This window comes from Urocitellus parryii, chromosome 6, assembly GCF_045843805.1.
Source record: "Urocitellus parryii isolate mUroPar1 chromosome 6, mUroPar1.hap1, whole genome shotgun sequence".
Lineage (NCBI taxonomy): Eukaryota > Metazoa > Chordata > Mammalia > Rodentia > Sciuridae > Urocitellus > Urocitellus parryii.
The window spans coordinates 168,517,517-168,532,884 of record NC_135536.1 but is presented as its reverse complement, the minus strand read 5'-3'; the positions used below and the strand labels follow the sequence as shown (position 1 = coordinate 168,532,884).

The 15,368-nt window shown below is 42.2% G+C and overlaps 1 protein-coding gene across 1 annotated transcript in view; it reads right to left on the bottom strand.

Annotated features, from left to right (window-relative positions):
- Window positions 1-1,181: 1,181 nt before the first annotated feature.
- Fermt1 (FERM domain containing kindlin 1) overlaps window positions 1,182-15,368 on the bottom strand; it is a 31,290-nt gene continuing 17,103 nt past the window's right edge. The window contains exons 9-14 of the mRNA XM_026385827.2: window positions 11,574-11,698; window positions 10,453-10,559; window positions 8,564-8,785; window positions 7,307-7,431; window positions 2,916-3,057; window positions 1,182-1,355 (exon numbers count right to left, since the gene is read on the bottom strand). Of these exons, the coding sequence (XP_026241612.2) occupies window positions 1,182-1,355; window positions 2,916-3,057; window positions 7,307-7,431; window positions 8,564-8,785; window positions 10,453-10,559; window positions 11,574-11,698 (895 nt within the window). The remainder of the gene's footprint in view (window positions 1,356-2,915; window positions 3,058-7,306; window positions 7,432-8,563; window positions 8,786-10,452; window positions 10,560-11,573; window positions 11,699-15,368) is intronic.

Below are 15,368 nucleotides of genomic sequence, written 5' to 3'. Positions count from 1 at the left end.
ACCAAAACAGAAGATACAAATTCAGGCAGGCAGCTATTAATTGGCTCATGGTCAAGTCTCAAGGCAGGGAGGTCACACTGCAAAGCAGAGAGAGGAAAAAAGGGAGTCTATTGTAGGCTGGTGATTGACCCAATCTAAAGGCCTTTAGGGAAAAGGCCAGAAATCCTATAAACACAGACACAAAATCCAGGAGCTCGCTGAGGAACGGGAAGAACAGCCCTTCCCTTCCGTCCAGTCCAGCCAAACAGCTCCGAGGCTCGCCATTCATCCACACCTTGAACTTGGTGGTCTTTGAGAACAAGTCTGTCCTTCTCTTTCTGACCATCTGGGATGAAGTCCCATTGGGATCTCGCTGTCAGGACTCGGTTTTTATGAACAGAACTCATGGTTCTTCCTAAGCCTAATCCACAGTAAAAAGAGCTGCGACATCAAGCTCCTTCTGTCATTCATGTCTTCAAGAAGGACTTTAATGTATCTAAGGGACCTCTAGGAATGAAATGGGATTTTTGACCAAGATTAATATCAGATGGGTCAGTGGGTTATTTTGGCAGATGTCACTGTGGATGGATGACACTGAGGGCTATTGCTCTGAGCCCCAATTGTCAACCAGTACCACTAGGTAATTCTGCCCCTCCTCCCTCGACTTTTTGACCTCCAAGGAAAATGTGTGTGTGTGTGTGTGTGTGTGTGTGTGTGTGTGTGTGTGTGTTCCCTAGGCCATTTTGACAAGATGCAAGTTAAAATTAATTTCATTAAGGAAATTTCCTTTCATACCTGAGTCTATGGAATAGGAATCCTATTACACATGATTTTTACCCTTTTTGCTGACTTAGCAAAGAAGCAGATAAACATAAAGCCAACGTGGAGTTATCACATGGCATGTGTGTAAGTTACGGAACCATAGCCACATGCTGGCTGGGCCCCAGAGTAGTCTAAGAGTAGCACCTTGTCCCTCACCCACCCATGAAATAGGAAAGGCCCTTCTACAGCTGGTAGCAGAGGGTACCATAAGGAAAGAGACATGCTGGCAGCATGTTGAAATTGAGGCGAGGATCTGGGTGTTTGACGGTGAAGGTATGTTGTCTGTTAGCCTCGAATCTACACTCTGGACAAGCCACAGATCCCACTGGTGCAGGAAGGACCGGACCTGTCTGTGTAGGCCCAGCAGGGTCTGCTTCACTTCAGTCCTGACCACCTGTCAACTTGTGAAAGAGGTCTTCATCGAGCGTTTCATTCTGGTCCTTGGAGCGAGTGGACAAGAAAATGTAGCCACCGATGTACTCATGCACAATCTTGCAATCCGCACTCAGGCACATAAATGCAACCTGGAAGTTTTGGTCAAACTCGATCATCACCTGGAAGAGGGAGGCGTGGAGAAACTTAAATTCTGACAAGGATGGGTGAGAAAGAAGCGGCTTTACTGGAGGTGGGCCCTGGAGTGGAGGACCACTGAGGTGGATACTGAAGTGACTGACAGATGCATGTTCCCCTAAAAGAGCACAGAAAGCCACCGCTTCCACTTAACACTGACATGTCTTTGCTCTGTGCGCCCCCTTGTGGTGTCAACTGATTTACACCGGGTTAAACATCTCCCAGCACAGGCATATTTTCCCTCTTAGGTATCTGCACATTTAGATATAAGAACTTCCCAAGCACTCTTGTGTAGAGGGCAGGATGTTTTGCAAACTCTTCAGTGGAAAATAGAAGGCCTGCTTGAATCTCCTATAGCTACTGCCCCCTAGCTCTTCCCAGCTGAAAGTCATAAACTTCAAGCACTAGAAGACTTGGAGACTTCACTGGTTTTTATTCCCACAGAATTCCCACTGGAATCATGCATGGAACTTTCAAAATGGTGATTCCCAGCCCCATTCCGAGAAAGATGGATATAATTGGTTTTGGGTGGTCTGGAGACCGGTATGCTAACACCCTTCCTCTCCACAAGGAGATCTTAAGTGCATTGAAGATTTTAGAGGTCTCCTTATCTTGGGCTTCCTTCTACACGTGCATGCCCAGGTGGTTGCTAGTACTGCTGAGAATAATCTAGAGGTCTTAATAAAAAAAAATGGGTATTTTATTATTCCTCTATAATGATGATTTTCTGCTGGACAAGTGACCATACTGAAGGAAAGAGGGAGACAGACACTATGTCAGCAACATCAGATGGTTCTACATCAGCAGGACACTAAGGTGCCTGTAATTTCATCTAGAATTTTTCCATGATGTAGGCTTGGTCTGAAGGTGGTTCCTGGGATGGGAGTTGATGAGAAGTTATAATTCAGGCAGAGGGTTTGAGGGTCCATTGCAGAGGCTAATATTTTCTCAGTCATTCTGTATTTCTTTTGCTCCTCTAGTGGGTTTTTCCCCTGTGGGTCTGCTATGCTCTCAGAGACGGCGACTGAGTGTATGGATCCAAATCCATTTACATCTCCTGGCAACCAGTGAGACAAGGCCTTCTTTGGATTTATTTTGCATCGTGTTTCTGTCTCAAGTAGCTTCTGCTAGGTAATGATTAGCCTAAATCTTATATAACCCTTATGCTGAGTCCATGGAAATTAACCCAGCTGCTCTGCAGTTTTAGATCTATCTGTTGGAAGTCTGCATAGACACTAAACCATCTTGCAGTGTAATTTAAGAAATGTGGCCTGTACTTGTTGGGAAACTGCCAAGAATTGCATGTGGTTATTTTATTTTATTTTTTTGTGGTGCTGGGGATTGAACCCAGGGCCTTGTGCATACAAGGCAAGCACTCTACCAACTGAGTTATATCCCCAGTCCACGTATGGTTATTTTAACAGACAATTACCACATACCTGTGATTTCTTGGTTCTAAATAGAAGAACACCTTTTAAAAATCTGAATAATTTGCGATTCTGAGGGAACACACATTTACACTGAACACCGGAACTTTACTGTACCTGCCGGATTTCCCAGTTGACATTCCACTGTTTTATGTTGGTAAATCTCCATGTCGTAATAGGGATCCCGGTGGTTGCATCAATTCTAATCAACCTATTATAGGAAACTCCCAGAATGTCATCTTTCTTGCTTCCTTTAAATCTGAAAAAAAAAAAATAAATTAATAAAAGCAACTAGTCATTCAACATACAACTTCTTAAAGACTGAATGATAATTTTTAAATGATTTAAGAAAGGGCAATGAGAGATTTGCTCAGGAGGAGGATTTCTTTTTTAAATATTTATTTTTTAGTTTTAGGTGGACACGAAAACTAAATGGTGGAGACCATTTATGTGGTGCTGAGGCTCGAACCCAGTGCCTCATGCATGGTAGGCAAGCACTCAACCACTAAGCCACAATCCCAGCCCCAGGATGATGTTTTTATAGGAAGGAATGGGGACTAGGAAGATGGAGATAATAAAAGCCATCCTGAAGATAACTAAAAAGTGACACTGATGTCAGAGGAAAGTAAAATAAGAGGGAGTCGAATCATTTTATACAAAGTTAGCACCAAGTATGTGTTCTGGGTACCCTTCTAGGCTCTGGAAAGCAAACTACACTGAGAGAATATTCCTGAATAGTGGGGAATGAGAATCATGAGTATATAAAATATACACATGCCAGATAAGATCTTGAAAGAAAATGGAATACAGACGGGGATTACTGGGAATGAGGTTGTTATCATTTATTTATTTTTTTATGTGGTGCTGAGATCCAACCCAGGGCCTCGCACATGTTAGGAGAGCACTCTACAGCTGAGCCACAACCCCAGCCCACGGTTGTTATAATTTTAAACAGAAGGTCAGGGAAGGTCTTGGTGAGAAGATGACATTGGATTGAACAGCTGATGCCCCCGAGGGAGTGATCCACGTGGATATCTGGGGAAAGAGTTTTCCAAGCAGAGGGCCCAAGCACTTTAAAAAAAATTCTTTTTTCATGCTCAAGAACCTGGCAGGAGGCCCGTGAGATTGGCACAGTGAAGGAGGGGGAGAGGAAATGGGAGGTCAGAGAGCGAAGGTCTTGCAGGCCATTTTCAGGATTTGGTGTGTTTGTTCTGAGTGCAACAGAAGCTGTGAGGTGGTTTGGAGCAGAGACTTGACATAATGTTATGGTTTCCATAGGAGCTGTCCCCCAGAAGCCCACGTGTGAGACAAGGGTAGAGGCGAAATGATTGGGTTAGGAGAGCCTTCAGCTAATCAGTGAATCACATGAATGGATTAACTGAGTGAGAAAGTGTGGACAGGTCGGGTGTGGCTGCAGGAGGCCTGTCTCTATGGATATGCCTTAGGGGTTTGTATTTTGTACCTGGTGAGCAGGGCTCTGTGTTTCCTGTTTGACCTGTTCTGAGCTGTTTTCCTCTGCCACATCTTTCCACCACGGCACTGCCTTGCCTCTGGCCCAGAGTACTGGAGTCGGCCCTTTGAAACTGAGAGCCCCTAAATAAACTTTTCCCCTTCTAAAATTGTTCTTGTCAGGTCTTTTGGTCACTATGGTGAAAAACCTGACTAAAATACATAGTCTGACCTAGATTTTATTTATTTGTTTATTTGGTACTGGGGATTGAACTCAGGAGTGCTTAACCATTGAGCCACATCCTTAGCCCCTTTTTAATTTTTTTTTTTTTTTTAAGAGACAGGGTCTCACTGAATTGCTTAGTAGGGCCTCTATAAATTGCTGAGGCTGGCTTTGAACTCAAGATTCTCCTGCCTCAGCCTCCTAAGCTGCTGGTCAAGTGTAAGCTTGACACAGATTTTAAAAGGATCAGTAGGGATGCTAAGTTGAGAACTTGAGGGACAAGGGTAGGTGGGGAGACCAGGTAGGATCACTCTGGACCTGGTCCCCAGTGACACAACAGTGTGTTTGTTTTAAAAGCCGGGCCAGGGGGATTTGCAGTAGACAGGATGTCAGTGCAAAAGAGACAGTGAGTCAGAATGACTCCAAGGGACCTGGCCTGTGCCTCTCTAGGGAAGGTCTGCCATAGGCTGAAATGCAGAGTAATGCAAAGGAGGGGGCAGGTTTTAGAGGGAAAGATCAGGAGTTCGGGACATGGTAAGATGAGGAAAAAAAATCCTAGTTCAATAAGCCACTTTCCACACTCCCTGCCACTTTTGTTTTGAGACAGGGTCTCACTATGTTGCTTATTTTGGCTTTGAACTTGCAATCCTCCTTCCTTAGCCTCCCGAGTAGCTGGAATGACACCTGCATGTCACCACATACAGCTTGTCACATCTTTTTTTTTTTTTTTAAATGTCTTCATGTTGCTCTTAATGTTTACTTTTCTAGAATCATTCCCACACCTTATGTTGTTTACTCTGCTACCTTAATACTTAATATCACGATAACCACCCCCCCCCTTGTTCTTTGTGGTGTGTGTGAGAATCCAGGAGCACCCTACCACTGAGCTACATCCATCCACAGACCTTTTTACTTTTTATCTTGAGACAACTCGCTAAGTTGCTGAGGCTGGCCTTGCACTTGCGATCCTCTACCTCAGCCTCCCAAGCTGCTGGGATTACAGATGCACGCCACCCTGCCTGGCATTGACCCACTTCTTGCTTCACCTGCTTCTTTCTTCCTTGAGTTGCTCTACAGCCTCCAGGGAGTTGTGAAGCACTGGCCCAGGTTTCTTGGCATGGGGAGATTCCTACAGCCACCTGCCACCCTACACCGGGAGGTCTGCTCTAGTCCTTGCAGATCTGGGAAAAGGCAGATCTTTACTCAGCCTGGGACTGCTGCCTCAAAGCCTCACCTCCATAAACAGATGCTGAAGGTGACATTACAGGTGGAGGGAAGTGAAGGCGGAAACAGTGTAAAGGAGCAATGGTCATTGGAAGATTGTTCAGGGCCCCTCTGCACTTCACAATTTATCCGGCTGTTTCACGGGATTCTCTCAACAATGCATGTTCAGGATGTCCACCGAGCAAGTGCATCAGTGAAATGCCCGAGGTCCCAGAGCTAGCAGGGGCAAAGGTGGGACTGGAAGTTGGATGTGTTTGTCTCAAGTGTCCATGTTCTCTCCATTATGTGGGGCTGACTCGTAGAATTATAGGTGAGGGGACAGGAGCAGTAGTGCACGCCTATGATCCCAGCGATTCAGGAGGCTGAGGCAGGAGGATCGAAAGTCAAGGCCAGTCTCAGCAAGTTCCTAAGCAACTTATTGAGACCCTGTCTCAAAATAAAAAATGAAAAGGGCACGAGATGTAATTCAATAATAGAGAACCCCTGGGTTCAATCCCCAATGAAGAAAAATAAAATAGAATTATAGATGAGGTGTGTGTGTGTGTGTGTGTGTGTGTGTATTAACACACATGCATGCATATACATTGGTGTCCTGTACGACTCTGTCCTCCCTTGCTCTTTTGCTGAGGTAAATAAAGAAGAAAGAGTAGCTTTTTTGGGGGGGACAAATATCAGGGATAGAAGTTAAAGGAAGTATTTCAGGGAACAAAAATGTTTGAGTAAACTTCCCTGCTAGCAGATATGGGAGAAACACGGTCTTTGGAGAGAGCCAAGAAATAATAAAAACATTTTCATATAAGTCAATGCTTTAAAAATACAAACCAATCTTCCAATTCCCAAGTTATAAAATGAGAAAGTGACACTATCCTGCAGGATTAAATGCAAATTTTGCTTAAACACCAGCCTTTCTTATTAAATGAAAAAAATCAAATTTGATTTGCCAAGCATGCTTGTGGATGCATTTTGGGAAATAATTTATTATATGGTGAGGCAGAACCATCATGCTCACTGGAGATTACCAATGAGGATACTGGATTCTTGGCCAAGGCCTGCCCCTGCCTAGGAGATGAACTTGGACGAGTCCCTTAAGCTTTTTCCCTATAGCCCAGTGTTCTCATTAGTCAGATACACGAGGGCAATGGATGGACCACCTACAGGACTTCAGATGCAGGAACAAGGTTGCTACTTGATAAGGCTGGGTGAACCTAAGACACAGGATTTTTAGGGGCCTCTGTATGGAAACTGGAAAACTGTGCAAAGCCACACATGAGACACGGTGTGAGGAGACGGACAAGAAAGGAATCCCAGATTTCATAAAATCAATAGCTGTCTCTCTCCTTCTGGTTTTACAAAGGTAGTTATTCTCCAAAGAGAAGGAACATCTCTTTTTAATGTTTTAACATTTCCTTTTCCACATTTTGCTGAGTTTGGGTGGTGGGTGGTTCTGGTTCACGGATGATTTTTATGAGCATTTGAAAACATGTGGGCCATCTGTAAAAGGGTAACATTCTAAAATAAGAGTTCCGCATTCTCAGTGCGAATACACTGGGCTTCCAGAACACCACCTAACACTGGAGGGAAAGGGAGAGAGGCACGTGAACGCTGTGATCACCTGACAAGGTAGTAGGTGAGGCCGAACTCAGGTAGGGACTGCCATGCCTGGATGAACCGCAGCTTGGCTTCAACCAGGGGCATCGTGGCCACGTTCTGATGGGCTTCCATGATCCGCGCAGCCAGCTATGAAGAAAGAGGAGACATCAAGCTTCTGCTGCATTCCCATCTGCCTGTCAGCATCCCCTCCAGATTCCCAGTGACAACAATAAATGCCAGGCCCAACTGCAGATCCACGGAGACTGTTCAGTCTCATTCACTCACACACACACTTTCTCTCTCTTTCTCCTTCTTTTTCTTAGAAAATATAAAAATCACTAGGGAGAAGGAGGACTAAGATCAGCCAACCAATAAGCTTCTAATTTTCATGCAGGTGGAGAATTTTACATCCCTTCTCTGGGGTCTCCACTGTGTCCATGGACAATAAGCTCATCTGTCCAATTTTTTAATTATTTCATTTCTAGTGCATTGTCGTTACACATAATAGTGGGGTTCATTTGGACATCTTCATAAACGCATGCAACATAGTTTTCTCCATTTTCGACCCCCAGCACTATCCTCTTCTGTTCCCTCCTCCCTCCCCTTGAGCCCCTTCCTCTACTTTACTGGCCTTCCTTCTATTTGTTTGTTTATTTTTTAATTGATGCACTATAGTTATATGTAAAATTGGAATGCGCTGTGATATATTCATACATGCACGCAGCATAATTTGGTCAACTTTATTTCCCCTTTCTCTCATCTCATCTGCCCAACTTTTAATCTACTCTTATTGGAAACATAATTTTAATTTTCAATTTGTAGGGACTAAATCATTTTATTGCTAATTAAGTTCAATCTGGAACTATCAACCTATTAATAAAATTAACAGTAATTTAGCTGAGTGTGGTAGTGTACACCTGTGTAGTCCCAGAAGCTTAGGGCTGAGGCATGAGGATCACGAGTTCAAAGCCAGCCTCAGCAACTTAGTAAGGTCCTAAGAAACTCAGAGAGACCCTGTCTTTAAAATATATATTTAAAAAAGGACTGGAGATGTGGCTCAGTGGTTAAGTGCCTCTGGCTTCAATCCCTGGTACCAAAAAAAAAAAAAAAAAAAAAGTAACAGTAATTTCATAGCAGCTTCTAACTAATACCCAGTACACAGTCAAATTTCCCCATCAACCTATTTTTTCCTGATAATGACCCTAATCAGATAGAATTCTTTTTACTTCAGAACATAAAGAGTTTATGCAAATGAATGTCCAGTCAAGATGAGCAGTACCTGCTTAGATTTGTGTTTTTTTGCACACCGAGGTGACACAAAACATTCTGGGTTCATGTCCATGCTTTCGAGACTGGAAGTCAACTGAATTGAGGACTTCCGGTTTTTCATCCTCAGAAACGAAAGGATGTTGAGGACCTCTGGCTGGTAGGAGCTGTCTGCCATGGTTTTGCCCTTTGATGCCAAGATGCAGGCAGCCATCCATTGGGCATATTGATTCTCCTGCAATAAAGCCAGAGAGCTGAGAAACAAGTTCAAGTCCAGTCCAAAGTCAACCTTGTTATAAACACAGAACTTCGGCTCCATAACCCCAAACCAACACTCTCCGCACAAGGAGAGATGTGAATTGGCACTTTCTGAGTGGCTGTTAACCGTCTAAAGCACCCAGCAATAGCTGTGTTGACTGTCTAGATGCTAAGGGGCTAGAGGACAGGAACTTGAATTTCACACAGGCAGGTGAAAGTCCAAACTACCAGAGAGCCTTGCTATTTTCCTCTTCCTCCTCCTCTCCTCCTCCTCCTCCTCCTCCTCCTCCTCCTCTTCCTCCTCCTCCTCCTCCTCCTCCCCTGAGAGCCTTGTTATTTTCTTTATTCTCCTCCTCCTCCTTTTTAAAAAATATTTTATTAGTTGTTGTTGGACCTTTATTTATTTTTATGTGGTGCTGAGAATCAAACCCAGTGTCTCACATGTGATAGGCAAATGCTCTACCACTGAGCCCCAAGCCCAGTCCCATATTGCTATTTTCATATTATGTCTCATCTCTATGAAGAAAGAAAACGATGAAAAGAAAAATCATTCCCTGCATTATTTGTCCCTGGCCTAACCTTAGTAAAGATTCTAATCACAAGATAGCAATCAGAGCCATGGATGGGATCTGAATCAGTTAGTGGTAGTTTTTCTAATGTCCCTTAATGTCTGAGCTCATTTTTCACTTTGAGAGAGAACAGGTGTGGTCCCCAGCAGCTGAAAGGTATAGTTAAACAGAATTCTTCAGAGCAATAGTAGGTGTGGTATATTGAGATACTGGCCTCAAGTTCCAACCTCCTGGTATCCATACCCTTTGCCATCTAACTGCATAGTGCATCCCACCTGAAACTGAATATATTTCTATCCCTTGACCTCCACCCACACTCATGTGATTTGCTTTGGTTGATAGAATGTGGGTGGGAGTTACAGTAAGTCAATTTCAAGTCCAAGCTTTAGGAGGCCACCCATGTTGTCAGGTGCCCTCTTGCACTTTTCCCATCACTATGAGAAGAGCTTCCTTCAGGCAGCCTGGGACTCAGAATAAAAAAATATACATATATCAGCTCAACCCCTGGTAAGGAGATAAGCCTAGCCAGGCTTGTGGCTTAAAACACATCTGACCAACTGATACCAGCCTAGAAGATCAGATTCCTAGCCAACTTGCAGATCTTCCAGAAACAAATGTTTATTTTTGAATGTCACTGAGATTTTGTTATGATGTGATTTTCGTTACAAAACAATAGCTGACTGACTCAATTGTGCTCTTATTTGAGAAAAACATCTGATAGATGTTCCCTGATCTAGTATAATTCAACTAAGAATTTTCCATTTTAGGATGGTGTGAAAGCATACCATACAACAATCTGTTTTTCACTTTTAGCACAATATTCAATAAAATATATATGATATTTAGCTTTTTACTATAACATAGGCTTTGTGCTTGATGATATTGCCAACTATAGGCTAATCTAAGCGTTCTGAACACATTTAAGGTAGGCTAAGCTAGAATATTTGTAGATTAGGTATGATTAAATGCATTTTCAACTTAATAATCTTTTCAATTTAGGATAAGTCAAGAAACATGTTTTGTTCACAGGCTTAACAAAGGTAAAGTGAGGTAAGAGTTTTGTAGCTTTACTTACGTGGTCACATCTCAAATACACTTCGTTCATACCATCAGCAACTGGGATTAGTAACTTGATTCCAAATTTTCTGCCTGCTACATTCACGTCTGGCGCAACTTCACAGCCTGAATACAAAAGACAGGGACAAAACTCAGTTGTGAGGAATCTGTTGCATCAATATCAGGCATGGCATCTGAAACCAAGGCTTTCAATGTGAGCCCCTCACATCTGGTTCTCTTCTGAACATGGAGGAGCAAGTGATGCCATTAATTAGAGGAGAACAAAATAAAACTTATGAAGAATTAGCATGGATAAAGAAAAATGATTTTCTTAAATTAAAAAAAGCTGAATTCATTCTTTTTTTTTCTGGATGATGATGGCTATCCTAACTCTTAGGAACAATTATGGATATGGACTTGAAAAGAAATCAAAGCAGAGGTAATTCTCTGATTGCTACCATGATGAGAGGTAAGTGCACTGGTTAATTAAATATTTCAATTAATATATGGTTTCAGAGATTAGAATGGGCACTGACAAGACATTGAATCATACATGACTGTTCTTGGCTTTAAAAAATCTATTTATTTATTTATTTTTGGTTCTGGCCACTGAACCCAGGGGTGCTTAACCACTGAGCTCCATCCACAGTTCTTTTTATTTTTTAAAAAAAATTGAAACAAGGTCTCCATAAGTTGTCAACACTGCCTCAAACCTGACATCCTCCTGCCTCAGCCTTCTGAGTTGCTGGAATTATAGGCATGTGCCACACACCCAGCATTGACGTGGGGCTGGGGCTTGAGCCTAATGCTGTCTCCATTTTAAGCAGATGAACAACCACTGAGCCCCAGCCCCAGCCCAGACTGTTCTTAAACTTAGAAAGCTTTTCAGGATCTTACAGTGTCTCATGGATACCAACTGTCACCACTTCACAGACTCTGGACACAGTCGGAAAGAAGGGGCAGCAGAATATGAATATCCATGTTGACTAGACCACACCCAATGTTCACGTTCCATCAGGAAGAGGAGCTGCCACATGGAATATGGTGACATCAGAGGTCCCTCCAGAAGTACACCGTGAGCATTCTGTGGGAATCTTGCCTTCTATCTGCAAACCACTGTGAGTGAAGGGATGCTCTTACCTCTAAGATTGAGTTTTTCTATGGGTTCTCCTTGTTCAAGTTCCGCATTTTTAAAGTAGGTTATAGATGTGTCTTTAAAGACGAACCAATATTGTTTGAAAGCTTTTAATAATAGCTTCTTTGGCCTGCAAGTTAAAGTACAGTCAACATTTCAGTCACTATCCGGAGCTGCAAAACACAGTGCAGGTGCTTCCAAGACCCTGTGGGCAACATATCCTTTTTTTTTTTTTTAATAACAATTTGCAAATTGCTTTCTCTCTCTCTCTCTCTCTCTCTCTCTCTCTCTCTCTCTCTCTCTCTCGCTAAATATGTGCTCTACCACTGAGCTGCATGCCCAGCTCACTAACTCATTTCTTTTTTTTAAATTGTTGATAGATCCTTATTTTTATTTATTTATATGTGGTGCTGAGAATCGAACCCAGTGCCTCACACATGCCAGGCAAGTGTGCTACCGCTGAACTACAGCTCCAGCCCCTCACTAACTCATTTCTAAAAGCTAGTAACAGGGTGTGGCTTTGCTAGGCACAAGTTAACACAGGAGTTAGACCTCTTGGATCCACATTGTGGCTCTGCTACAGCCTTATCTTGTGTTCCTGAGAAAGCTATCCCACCTGCCTGGGCTGCATGTACTGCCCCTCTGTGATGAGGGCAATTTCAAATTCACACAGCATTATGAAGTGCTTATCTCAGTGCCTGAGATAAGGCACAAGGGAAATACTTGACAAATTACTTTGATGTAATTTGTCCCATTTTGACTCTGAATTTGTCCCATGTGACTCTGAATTCACTGCATCCTTCCTGGAGCTGAAGAGAAGGGTTGATACCATCAGTACAAGCCTCATGTTAACAGACATAACAAAAGTAAGCCACTTTTTCTGCACAGTTTTCTCCTAACCTTTAAGAGAAACAAACAGAAAATGCCCAGGAAAGCATGGAGATCCCCAAAGTCTAGAGCTCATTTCTGTATAGAAAGTAATATGGAGATTCCTTGGCAAACTGGGAATGGAACTACCATTTGACCCAGCTCTCCCACACCTTGGTCTATACCCAAAAGGACTTAAACACAGCATATTACAGGGACACAGCTACATCAATATTTACAGCAGCACAATTCACAATAGCTAAACTGTGGAGCCAACCTAGATGCCCTTCAGTGGATGAATGGATAAAGATAATTTGGTATATATACACAATGGAATATTACTCAGCAATAAAAGAGAATAAAATCATGGCATTTTCAGGTAAATGGATAGAGTTGGAGAATATCATGCTAAGTGAAGTTAGCCAATCCCAAAAAAACCAAATGCTGAATGTTATCTCTGATATAAGGAGGCTGATTCACAATGAGGTTGGTGGGGGAAGCATGGGAGGATTAGACGAACTCTAGATAGAGCAAAGGGGAGGGTGGATAAGGGAGGGGGCATGGGGGTAGGAAAGATGTGGAATGAGATGGACATCATTACCCTAAGTACATGTATGAAGACACGAATGGTGTGATTCTACTTTATGTACAACCAGAGATATATAAAATTGTGCTCTGTGTAATATGAATTGTAATGCATTATGCTGTCATCCATAATAAATTAGAATAGAACATATTTTGGAGAAAGATGTTCTATAGTGGCATCTGTTAGGGCCAGAAAAGTTTGTGGCTTGGGCTAGACAAGGACAGGATTGCCAACAGCAGGCCTGATGGTTGTGTTATTCAGAATAGTTAATATGAGTGAGAGCTGGAGGTAGAAAAGAGTATATAGATAGGCAAAGAAAAGAAAGTAAGAGTTACATCTGGTTCAGCAGAACAATCTCGGCCTTTGGGATTAGACTAGGTATCTCATGCTGGGAGTAGACTTCTGTATTCAAAAATGGGAGCAGGAGGCTGGGTGTGGTGGTGCCTGCCTGTAATTCCAGCAACTCAGGAGGCTGAAGCAGGAGGATTGCAAGTTTGAGGCCCTGTCTGAAAATAAAAAAAATAAAAAGGACTAGGGATATAGCTCAGTGATAAAGTGACCCTGGGTTCAGTTCTTGGTATTAAGAGAGAGAGAGAGAGAGAGAGAGAGAGAGAGCCTGATGTTAATGTTCTCCTGCAGAATTTTGGAAAAGTCTTTGCTTTTTTTTTTTTTTTTTTTGGTAGTACCAGGGGATTGAATCCAGGGGTGTTCAACCACTGAGCTACATTGCAGTCCTTTTTATTTTTTATTTTGAGACAGGGTCTTGCTAAGTTGCAGAGGCCAGCTTCAAATTTGGGATCCTCCAGCCTCAGCCTCCCAAATTGCTGGTATTATAGGCATGTCTACCATGATTAGCAGGTCAAGTCTTTTAATATGTCAGTACTAGTCTTCCCTTAGCTAAATGTGTTAGCCTTAGCACAAAGTTAAGGGAGAATATGTTCATCTTAAAACAAACAAACAAACAAAAACCTCAATGTACTAAAGGGGAATAGTGTATAAAAAATATGAAACAAATGTGAAGATCATTCTACAGAATTAACACAACCAGGACTAAGAAAAACTACTATATTAAAACAGTATTTATCATGCTGTGAGATGTAGCTAATATAATTCTGCAGAAAAAAAAAACCTCAAAAGACTATTTGTTTAATATTCAGATTCTCAGTGTCTGATGGTATTTTCAAAATAAAATCTAAAAACACAGCTTATAACCAAAAGATGAAGATCCCAAAGTCTTAGTTTAATCCTAGGTATCTAATTATTTCTCTTTAGAATTAAGTACATCAGGGCATGGTGGTACAGGCCTGGGAGGCTGAGGAAGAAGGATCCTAAGTTCAAGGCCAGATTCAGCAACTTAATGAGACTTGTCTCAAAAATAAAGAGGGCTGGGGATATAGCTCAGTGGTATAGCATACTTCCTGGAACTCTGGAGGCCCAGGTTCAATCCCCGGAACCCAGAAAAACAACAAATCAAGAATGAAATCCTTCTTTTTCATTTTAATTGATCTTTGAGAGTATCAAAAGATCTTAAACTTCTTTGACTATCTCCATGGTCATCATTTTTATTAAAAGTATTTTTTTTAGTTGTTGATGGACTTTTATTTATTTATTTATATGTGCTGCTTATAATTGAAGCCATGCCTCACACGTGTGAGGCAAGTACTCTACCACTGAGCCACAACCCCAGCCCCAAATTCTCATTTTTATTGGGAGCTTATTTTTAATTTTTAGAAAATATTTTGGCACTGGGGATTAAATCCAGGGGTACTGTACCACTGAGCTACATCCCTAGTGCTTCCTTTAAAAAATACTTTTGTTTTATTATTTTTAAAAATATTTATTTAGTTGTAGATGAACACACAGTATCTTTATGTATTTTTATGTGGTACTGAGGATTGAACCCAATGCCTCACACATGCGAGGCAAGTACTTTACCACGGAGTTACAGCCTCAGCCTTTAACTTTTATTTTAGTATTATTATTATTATTATTATTTTTTGGTACTGGGCATTGAACTCAGGGGCACTTCACCACCAAGCCACATTCCCAGCCCTATTTTGTATTTTATTTAGGGATAGGGTCTCGCTGAGTTGCTGCCTTGCTTTTTGCTGAGGCTGGCTTTGAACTTGTGATCCTTCTACCTCAGCCTCCTGAGCCGCAGAAATTATAGGCATGTGCCACTCTGCCTGGCCCCCAGTTCTTTCTTTCTTTTTTAAAAAAATTTTAGTTTGAGGCCGGTTCTCAATAAGTTACCAAGGCTGGCTTTGAACTTTCAATCCTCTTGCCTCAGCCTCCAGAGTTGCTGGGATAACAGGTATGTGCCACTGCGTCCAGGAGGACCTCATTT